The sequence below is a fragment of the Corvus brachyrhynchos genome, unplaced genomic scaffold, assembly GCF_000691975.1.
Source record: "Corvus brachyrhynchos isolate BGI_N302 unplaced genomic scaffold, ASM69197v1 scaffold21, whole genome shotgun sequence".
NCBI classification, from domain to species: Eukaryota; Metazoa; Chordata; class Aves; order Passeriformes; family Corvidae; genus Corvus; species Corvus brachyrhynchos.
This window is the reverse complement of record NW_008236924.1, coordinates 4,046,064-4,056,007: the sequence shown is the minus strand read 5'-3', so window position 1 is coordinate 4,056,007 and position 9,944 is coordinate 4,046,064. Positions and strand designations below refer to the sequence as shown.

The following is a 9,944-nucleotide window of genomic DNA, read 5'->3' as shown; positions in this document are numbered from 1 at the left end:
GCGGCGGCGGGCGCGGAGTGCTGCGCTCTCCCCGCAGCGCTGGAGCCGGGCGGTGGGGCCCGCTCGGGCAGGATGTCGCTGCCCCTCGGCGTCCCACGCCGCGCCTTCAGCTACGATGATGCTCTGGAGGACACGGCGCCCATGACGCCGCCGCCCGCCGATCTGTGTGCCAGCGTCCTCTGGAAGCAGCCGGTCATCCCCGAGCGCAAGTACCAGGAGCTCTCGAAGGTACGGGCCCGGCGGTGCTCTGGCCCCGGCATGTCCTTGGGTACCCCGCAGCTCTGGCACCCCTCTCCTGGCATCCTCCTTCTCCCAAGCATCCTCCCGGTCCTGGCACTCCTCCTTCTGGCTGGCGCTGCCCCCCTGCCCTCGCAGCAGGACCCTCGGGAAGGGCTGGGGACAGAACTCGGCATTGCTGCCTGGCCCTGCTCTGGGCACACGGAGGTGTGGGTGGGACAAGCGTGTGCTGAGCGTCTCCTTGGTGTTTGTGGTTAAAAAAACCCCAGCAGCTAGCTGTAATTAAACTAGAGCATAAGGGTGGTTTAAGTTGGATGTAAATCCTTTACAATAAGGGTGGTGAGGCACTGGCACATGGAGAAACTGTGGCTGCCCCATCCCTTGAAGTGTTCAAGGCCGGGTTGGAGTGCGCTCTGGGTGACCTGGTTTAGCGGAAAGTGTCCCCCCACCATGGCAGGGGGTTGGAACTGGATGATCTTTAAGTTCCCTTCCAACCCAAACCATTCTGGCATTCTATGCTTTGAGTGCAGGACTAGCCCTTCTAAATTTAGAGGCTGTTTTCTAAGTTGGAAATGAAGCTAAGTGTTGTTGGGTGCATCCCTTTGAGCTTAACCTCTATTTTATACCTCTTTGATTTTTAAATTTCTTGTGGGAGACAACCAAAAGTTGTAGCTTGGTACAAAAAGTAAACTCTAGTCAGGGAGCTCCTGTTTTGGGAGGAGGAAGTCAGTGTTTCACAGGATTTTTTGTTTTCTAGTACTTATTTTCTGTTTCTTTGCTAGGGTCTCGTGGTCAGTGGTAGAACTACGACCACTTGACACACTGAGCAAGAAACGTACAAGGAATGAGGTGGGAAAACAAGTTGTTCCCACCAGGTTCTGCTCTGTGACTGGCATTCTGTGAACAGCTGGTGCTTGAGCTGCCTTTGGAAGGTGCTCTTGGTGCTTTTGCTCAGTTGACCTTGAAGTCCAGTTTGCATTTAGGAGAAGAACAGATGTTCTGGTTTCTTTCCTGTTGACCTTTTTGTACTTGGACTAACAACTTGTTTGCTCTGATCCTGGTAGGTTTTCAAGTGTTGGGTGCAAGTTGCTTGTTCATTGCTATGAATTCTAAGGTTCTGAACACTCTGGGCTGCAGTGAGGACAGCATAGGGATTTCTCCCATGGGATGAAGGCTTAGAGCAGTGTTGCTTTGTCTCACTTGTGTAGTTAGAGGTGTGTCCTGACCAGGTGCTGAGATACTTTCCCATCTCAAACTGTCCCCTGCTGCTTCCCCACAGGATGAGGAAGGGGATGCCGACATGAAACCAGTCATAACTCCTTCATCGTCCACAGAAAGTGTGAACAAGGTGCCTGTGGTGAAGGCCAAGGCCACTCACATCATCATGAACTCCCTGATCACAAGTAAGAGCTCACCTCTCACGTGGGGGGTGGGAACTGAGAGTGCTCCAGCTTGGTGATGCCTCAGGGTAATTCCTGGAGAGCTCTTGGGTTTAGATGGACTCTGCTCTGGTGCTGTGTGAGTTTGTTTTGCTTTGGAGGACATTTCCAGAAGGAAGCAAGGAACTGGGGAATAGGCCACATGTGGAGCTTCTGTATTTCCTGGGGCTAAGGGAGGAGTGCAGAGTTTGCTGACAGGACACTGCAGTCCATGTTGCTGGAGTGCAGAGTCTGCTGCTGCTCTGTTTGCTTATTAACTTGCTATTTCTGAGTGACAGGCAGAGCTCTGCCATTAACCCAAGTGGTGAGGAGAGCTGGCACACTGTGCTAATGGAGCACTGGCTGGCGTTTATGTTGGTTAATAGCAGCAGCTGCCTTGCTAACACTTCAAAACATAAATCATGATGCTTTAAAATAAAATTGGGTCAGTTATGCTTGCAGAGAAGATGTGCCCTTTTCCAATAAGAGGAATTATTTCTGTATTAATCTGTCCATGCTGCCTCTTTCAGCAGCCACAAATAACAGGGATCTGAAAATAACTTTAATATGTGAAGTGTTATCTGTTTTAAAGAAGACAATGGGCTTTGCCAGTAACCTTTTTCTGCTCTGATTCCTTTTGACTTTTCTCTTAGTTCCACTAGGGAGTGAACATCTTATGCTGGGGTTTGGAGAAAGTGCTTGTGTTTTTCACAACTGAAGTTGCTATCAGTGTATTAGATGCTGGCTCTGTATCTGACTGAAATAGCTTATTTTATCTAATCTAAAATCACTGTGAGTCTTTAAAACATAAACTGCAAGGCTCCCTTGAATGTAGTGGGCCACTTAAAATGTCCATCTTAGTGGGTTCTTCTAGGTTTATGAAGTTGTGAGTAAGAGTGATGCAGTGTCTGGGGTGAGATGGGATTTATTACAGGTGTTGCATTTGTGATATATCTGGTGATTTGGGACAAATCACTGTTCAGCTGAATTAGCCCTGTGTCTCAGGATAGTTGTCAAGCCAGAATATCTCATCAGCTTCATCTTTCTGCCTCAGCTTGTTACAATGTGTGAATGATTAAAAAAAGGGGTTTGCTTTCCGTTGCTGGAGCTGCCTTTGCTAGAACTGCTTGTGGTGGCATTTCTTTGTGAATTTGTGCTCTTGTGTGTTCCAGAGCAGACTCAGGAGAGCATCCAGCGCTTTGAGCAGCAGGCAGGGCTGAGGGAAGCTGGCTACACACCCCACAAAGGCCTCACCACTGAGGAGACCAAGTACCACCGAGTGGCTGAGGCAGTCCACGTAAGGCTTGTTTTCCATTGGATTTCTCCATTCAGGATGTGTCTAGTTCAACATTTATCTGGTGATATAACTTTTGGAGCGTGTTGCCAAGAGTCCTTAAGCTGAAGGCTTTTAGTCCTCTGAAGGCTTTTAGCTCATTGTGTAGAATACTTTACCCACTTTTATTTTAAAGTAAACATTAGCCTTTGTAGTTTTGAAACAATTGTTTGTCTGAAATCTGTCACATTTCACTGTCTTGTCAAACTGTGACAGTTGTCTTTCCAAGTGGGGACACCCCTACACAGTCTAATTTCTTGCTGTACTTTTGAATGGTGCCCTGCAGTTTTGTAACTGTGTCCCCAAAGAGAACTTGTAAACCGTGCATTGTGGAAGTTACCAGATGTGTCTTACTGAAAGAAAGGTCTTGAATGAATGTGTTACCATGGGCTACTGAGCTCTTAAAGAAAGATCTTGCAGTTGGAGTTTAATAGTCAACTCCAACAGTGTCCTCCCACGAGGTCAAAGTTTCAGTAACTGCGTCGGTGAATTGCATTAGTGTGGCTTGAATGGCCACAGGAAACATTACAAGGTACCCTGTGTATTTTGTGTTTGAACTGTAACTGCCCTTCAAGTGACTTCTTCAAAGTTCAGTTTGTACTGTCCAGCTCGTAATAACATGGTTTGCATGCACCCAGTTCCTGTTTATTTTGTGCCCAGGTTCATCTCTGTTCCAGAGTAGTGTTTCCATCCTGATGTCCACTGATTGTTTCACAGGGTCTGGTACTCCAGTACCTTCTGTGGGAACTGGTCTCACCCTCATTACAGAACTGGTGGGACTGAAGGCTTTGTTGCTCTGAAAAGTGCTGGAGACAAATGGGTGCTGTGGCATTTAGACCTGTTACCAGGTAGCTGAAGTGAGCTCTGCTGCATCCACAACGTCCCTATGAATGCTGATGTTCCTTCCTGTAGCCTGAAGTGAGCTTTCAAAATGCTTATATTTGATGTGGAGAGAAACTTAAGGGGTGTATACACATATTGTAATACTCGCTACAACTTTAGGTGAAGTGACACTTTTATCACCTGTGATAGAAACAATTGTCTGGTTTTGACTGTAAAACTAGGTGTTGTTCCTTATGTCCTGTTTTTAAGCTGTGTTGCTTCTGTTTCTCTTGCCTCTCCTGACAGAACCTAAAAATGCAGAATGGAGAGACGACAAAAGATGACAAACAGAATTCTTCTGCTCAGTCCACTCCAAGCAGCACCCCTCACTCCTCCCCCAGGCATAGAAACAGGTACTCTGCCTCCTTTGGTTTCCTACAGGCTGCTGAGGTGGGAGCTGCTACAAATAACCTTCTTATCCAGTAAGGGGCTGTCTGGGGTGAAATTCAGAGCCTGCTGAGGATTTGTGTTGGATAGATCCAAATGTTGGAAGCCTGTGGAACTTGAGCATGCATATCTTATCCTGGGTGGTAACAAACCTGTTAAGATTTCTTAAATTGCCCCTGTTAACTACATGGAAAGTTCCTGGCAAGGTGGAGTCACTTGAAGTATTTATTCTTGTGTTTTAAAATTCTCAATGGTTTTTTTTTTTTTCTTCTCTTAGGGGTTGGTTTAGTCAGGGATCCTCTATTTCTATCACTGGCTCAGACTTTGCTATGGAAGGTGGTGGGGACAGATTGCCATCTGAAAGATGGAGCTTTTTTGGACCTAAAGCTGTCCAGAAATCCGCCAGTGATGCAGGTATGTCCTTGAAAATCTGCCTTGCCAAGAGCAAGGGGGAAACTGTCACACAACAGACTTGCTGGCTCTTTCTGGAGTCTTACCCTGCTTGCCTTGTTACTCTCCAGGACCACCTTGGGAATGTGTGTTAGTCATATAATTTCTGTGCCTAAATATAGAGCAGTTGGGTAAAACCTGTGCCAAGGATCTGGAAGCAGAAATAACTTGCAGTGAGCTGCAGTGGAAGGAGCAGGGTGTGAAGGTGACAGCTTTTTACTCTTTCTCTGATACAACCAGGACTGGAAGTGCCAGCCCCAATGTGGAATAAGCTTTAGATGACATGAAGCTGCTGGAATTTGCATAGGCTCTCTGTGGTGTTGAGTGTCAGTGACACGGCTCACTCCTGGCAGCAGTAGGAAATGGACTTGACTGGTTTTCCTGGTTTTTACTGTGATTTTTTTTTTTTTTTCATCAGGAGGATTTACCATTCAGTCCTATAAGGGTGCCCAGAAGCCATCCCCAATGGAGCTGATGCGTGCACAGGCTACAAGGATGTCAGAGGATCCAGTCACCTTCAAGCCACCCAAAATGGACATTCCAGGCACAGATGGGAGGAAACAATCTCCACGTTCCCACAATATCAAACCTCGGGATCTGAACGTGCTCACTCCCACTGGGTTCTAGAGGAAAGCTTCCAGTGTCTTTAGCAGGCTACAAGTGTGTCTTAGGCTCTGCTTCCCTGTCTGTGTGCTGCAGTAAAGTAGGAAAGTTTCCCTTTCCAGCTCTTTATCTCAGAAAAAGAAACAGTTGTGATTGTCCTGCTAAAGCCAGTCCTGGAAAAACTCCTGCACCAGTCCTAAACCAATGTAAACCATCCTGTCTGCTGCAGTGCACCGGTTTGGGCTGCCAGGCTGCTCTGGATGTGCTTCCCAGTACACCACACCACAGTGAAACCCTGAGCCATGTTTTTTTGGGACAGGATTCCATGTGGTGTGTGAGCAACTGGCTTGTATGCCTGGAGTCTGGTTGTCTTGTCCTGATCAGTGCTAAAGGACCCACAGGAGGACTGGTTCTGTCAGAGCTCGAGCAGGAAATGATGGAAGCAAACAAGGACTGAAAACTGGACCATTAACTGCCAGAAGGAAGATGGGGTATGTGGTTGGTCAGTTTAAATGTGGTACTCCCTTACTATCCAGTGTGACCATGTTTTTTGTTCTTGGAATGTTTTTTAAAGGGAAAAGGGACCAGTGATCATTCTAAGGTGCTGTCAGTGGAAAGGCAGGGAGAAGAATCTAATGGAGCTTGGAAGTAATAAGGAAGAATTCCTTTTCTTCCAACTCTTCATGTTCCTCTAAGAAGGTGGAAATGACCGAAGCTGGTGTGGCTGGAACCAAGTAATCCTCTTCTCTTCTTTCTGCAAAACAGCACTGTCCTGCCTTCTAGACAGCAGATTTGCAGGTGTTCTGGCGCTCTGGGTGCTGCTTGATTTGTTTTTGTTGGGGTTTTTTACCCTAGAATCACATAGAATGTATTAGACACTGGAAACACTTCTCAGACAGGGTATTTTGTTTTATCAGCATTGTGTTCTTCAGGGCTGGGGGAGGACTGAGGGCTGACCAAGGCTGAACGTTCCTCCCTGCTGAGGTACAACTGGATGTGATCCTTGACCTGGTCAGAACCAGTTCCTGGGAACAGCTAACACTGACTTTCAGGAAAAGGGGAAGGAACTCCTGGCTACCATCTAATCCCTTAAGCATGATAGGCAGCATTGCTCTGTAATCCTCACCTGTGCTCTGGCAAATGGGTCTTCTCAGGTCTGCTCTTGATCTCACGACTGTGTTGCAGAGTCTCTCAGCCAGCAGCAGCCTTGCAGCTGGAAGCTTCTCTGTTGCCAGGACATTATACAGAGGTTACTTAACATCTGGTAAATGTTGAGCTCCGGGGTTTCTGCCTTCTTAAACCAAACATTCTCCCTGGAGGGTGAGGCAGGGTTGGCTCCCTTGGCTGGCTGCTGGCCCCTCTGAAGCAGCACATTTTGTAGCACTGCTTTCTCTCAAGCTTCAGCAGCACTGCCAGAGATTTGTTGTGTGAAAGTCTCCCACCCAACCCAGCAGTTCTGTCGCCACTCATTTGCACCTTGGCAATCAGGCTCTCATTTGACATTAATTTATTTGTTGTCTGTATTCACGTCTCCTAATGTGTATGTTTTTGTTTGTTACAGGACAATAAAATCCTTGTGGAATGGAGGTCCACAGTGTGTGTTGGTGCTGGTAGAGCCATCTGTGGGAGAAATGTGGGGCTCTCCAGTGAGTGTGGGGTCAAGGTTCTGATGGACAAGGCTCCAGCAGCACCTCGCTAGGGTGAAATGTTTGCCCACAAACTCTCCGTTGACAGGGAGACTGGGTTTACAGCCAGGCTCAGTTCTGTCTTAAGGCTTGTGCAGATGAAACATAACATGAAGTCTTTGGGTTTTCTTGAGCAACTCAAATTCTTCATGTTCCTGAGATTGTGTCCCTTGTTGCTTGTGTGCTGTGTTCCCACCTGTACTGTGGGGGTGGGCACAGGTATGGGAACCAGGCTGGTATTTCCCTAGAGGTGCCCAGTTCCTCTCTGGAAAGATGTGGTTTGGTGCTGTTTGAGTGTTTTTAGCTGCCCTTTAAAGTCCTGCTGATGGAGCATATGATTCACCTGGGCTGGGGATGTCTGAGCTGAATGATTGTGTTCCCTGTGCTCCTGGAGTGTAAGCTGAGCTAAAAGTCATGGAATAGATCCAGGTACTGAGGTACAGGCTACTGCTGTGGTCCTGATTACACAGGTGAATCTCACGGATTGGGAAAGCTGGGGTTAAAGCATGGTCTTGTGGTGTGAGCTGACAGAGCTCTGCACTTGCTTTGGGCAGGGCTGGCACCAAGATGAAAGAATCATAGCAAATTTGAAAATAATTTATTTTTTAAAGTGTACAAAGTGCCTAGTAGAACTGTACAATGAGGCAAATTTGAAAGGAAATTCTGAGACAATGTAAACCAGACATCTTTCCAAAGAAATGTATAAATGAAACCCCCCATGATGTTGAGATTGCAGCACAAAAAAGGGGGGTTTTATATTGAGAACATGAAGTTTTGTCCCCCTTGCTGCAGGGGTTGTCTCCATCAGGTAGTAGCGACAATGAAGAACAACTCTTGCAGCATGAGCAATTTCTCCTGGATTTGTAGGGGTAAAGGCTGCCCCAGGGCCTCCTGCATTCTGCTGATGAAGTCATTCATCTTCAGCTGAATGTCCAGCTGGCTGATGTCATCACTGTCCTGGGGCCTGGGCTTGGCTTTCTGAGCGATCAAGTCCATCCGGTCACTGAGGGAGCTCCGCAGGTGCTCTGCAAGAGGAGATGCTGGTGGGCAGAGGCAACATGCAAGGGGCTGCCTGAGCTGCTGGGATGGATCCCAGTGTGCCACAGGCAGTGCTGGGAACGGGGCTGATCGTTATCCTTTATGGTTCTGCACAAGACTTTGGGAAGAAGGAACCAGCCCCTCCTGGAGCTCATTCTGCATGTGGAGAGAGCCCAGGGAATGGGGAAGGGACAAAACTTGTATAATCCTTGTGTGAATGGCAAAAGGGCAGCTGCAAAGGAGTCTCCAAAGAGCCCAACAACAGTGATTGCTTAGGGCTTCAGGGAGAGTGAGACTTTGCACACATGATGGTGGATTCCTCTGCATTCATTCATGAGAGCCTTAACCCTGGGCTAAAGCACCTGAAGTTGGAAGAGACTTCTGGCAGAATTACTTTTAGGGAGTTTTACAGAGTGTTTTGTGACTCTACCACTCTCCTAGGGTCAGACATGCTGCTCTTTCCATGGCTGCTGTGGGTGGTGCTCCCTGCCCAATTTACCAAGTGCTGAAAGTGTCCTGGCTTGCCCAAAGAGTGCCCAAAGGAGATGGTGATGCTCTTTGGAGATGGTGAGGGGTTTAGACGGGAAGCCACATAAGGAGTGGCTGAGGTCACTTGGTGTGTTTAGCCTTGAGGAGACAGATCAGACCTCAGTGGGGTCTGCAGCTTCCTCAGGAGGGGCATCTCTGATCTCTGCTCTGTAGGACAGTGACAGGACCTGCAGGAATGACTGGAGATGTGCCAGGGGAGTTTTAGGTTGGCTATTAGGAAAAAGTTCTTCCCCCTAGGGGCACTGACCAGGCTCCCCATGGAATGGTCATGGCCCCAAGGCTGCCAGAGCTCCAGAAGTGTTTGGACAACACTCAGGCACAGGGTGGGATTATGGAGTGTCTGTGCAGGGCCAGGAGTTGCATTCAATGATTCTTGTAGGTCCCTTCCAACTCGGGATATTCTATGATCCCTTTGCCTTCTGCTTTTTTTCCTAAACCACCCTATTCTTCCATCCACTGTGCAGCAACTTAGACAACACTGGATACAAAGCACCCTCTTGTGTACTTTCCAGTGCTGGGAAGTGCTTCCTTCCTTTAGAAAGAAGACTATTTTGTAGGGGCTAAACTTGGCAAAGCAAGTTGGGTGCTCTCATTGATGCAGCATCACTACTTTGACTGCTGGGAACAGTTACTATCATGGATGGAGGCACACTGTCTTTATAAGATTCAGTGGCCATGAGCCCAAGAGTGATGAGAAGAGGAATTTGGCTGTTCTACTGCAGCCTCTTGATGAGACTGTTTGTTAGGGCCAGAACAAGCAGTGCTTACCCAGTTTTACACTTTGGTAACTCAGTAGCAGCAAACTCAAGTACTGCAGCATCTCGTCCCACCTTTGCCACGTTGCTGTTTCATCCTAGGACAGGAGATAGTATCTAGTTGTTAGAAGTTTTCTCAGAGGAAAACAAGTCAATGGAGAGGTTGTACTGGATACCTGAAATTGTGGCAGCACAGAGGAGTGGCTCAGGAAATACAGGATCTTGTCCAGAGACATGGATGAGGTTGTGGGCACATCACAGCTATGCTGGAATAACAGCTCTAGCAGTCTGCAGCGCAGGAGCTGGCTCTCCATGGTGTTTACTAAAGTTTCCCTGGAACACAAAAAGAATTTACTTTGGGACAGACAGCACAGCCTGACCAGAGACAACTGTTCCAGCATGCTCCTGCTGTGCTGCTGACCCAGTGCAGATGTGGGGGACTGCAGGGGCTGCCCAGCCGTGCTGTGGAAGGAAGACCACCAGATGTGGTGAGAGACCTTTGTTATGCAGCTTGGCCATGGCCATGTTTTCGTCCTCAGGTGTCACCTGCAGCAGCTGGAAGTGAGTAGAGTCTCTAAAGCAAATTGAGCTGCTTCACTCCACCCCA

The 9,944-nt window shown here is 47.9% G+C and overlaps 2 protein-coding genes across 4 annotated transcripts in view; one reads left to right on the top strand and one right to left on the bottom strand.

The window, feature by feature from the left end:
• The first annotated feature begins 6 nt into the window (after positions 1–6).
• On the top strand, positions 7–6,896 carry KIAA1191 (KIAA1191 ortholog). The gene is made up of 6 exons (XM_008628972.2): positions 7–228; positions 1,517–1,640; positions 2,828–2,952; positions 4,117–4,223; positions 4,535–4,671; positions 5,126–6,896. Exons 1-6 carry the CDS (start codon positions 73–75, stop codon positions 5,332–5,334), a joined length of 858 nt encoding a protein of 285 aa, XP_008627194.1. The 5' UTR covers positions 7–72; the 3' UTR covers positions 5,335–6,896.
• A 678-nt stretch (positions 6,897–7,574) lies between these two features.
• SIMC1 (SUMO interacting motifs containing 1) overlaps positions 7,575–9,944 on the bottom strand; it is a 7,409-nt gene continuing 5,039 nt past the window's right edge. For all 3 annotated transcript variants that reach the window (XM_017728162.1, XM_017728163.1, XM_008629077.2), the window contains 3 exons: positions 9,514–9,670; positions 9,351–9,435; positions 7,575–8,020 (listed from right to left, as the gene is read on the bottom strand). In XM_017728162.1, coding sequence (XP_017583651.1) covers positions 7,800–8,020; positions 9,351–9,435; positions 9,514–9,670 — 463 coding nt within the window. In that variant the 3' untranslated portion in view covers positions 7,575–7,799. The remainder of the gene's footprint in view (positions 8,021–9,350; positions 9,436–9,513; positions 9,671–9,944) is intronic.

What these genes read in the sequence shown, in the direction of transcription:
- KIAA1191 (XM_008628972.2), top strand. Translation starts at nt 73, where the DNA reads ATGTCGCTGCCCCTCGGCGTCCCACGCCGCGCCTTCAGCTACGATGAT. An exon ending in AGTACCAGGAGCTCTCGAAG is followed by an intron (nt 229 to 1,516) that starts GTACGGGCCCGG and finishes GCTTCCCCACAG; the next exon opens with GATGAGGAAGGGGATGCCGA. An exon ending in GAGTGGCTGAGGCAGTCCAC is followed by an intron (nt 2,953 to 4,116) that starts GTAAGGCTTGTT and finishes CTCTCCTGACAG; the next exon opens with AACCTAAAAATGCAGAATGG.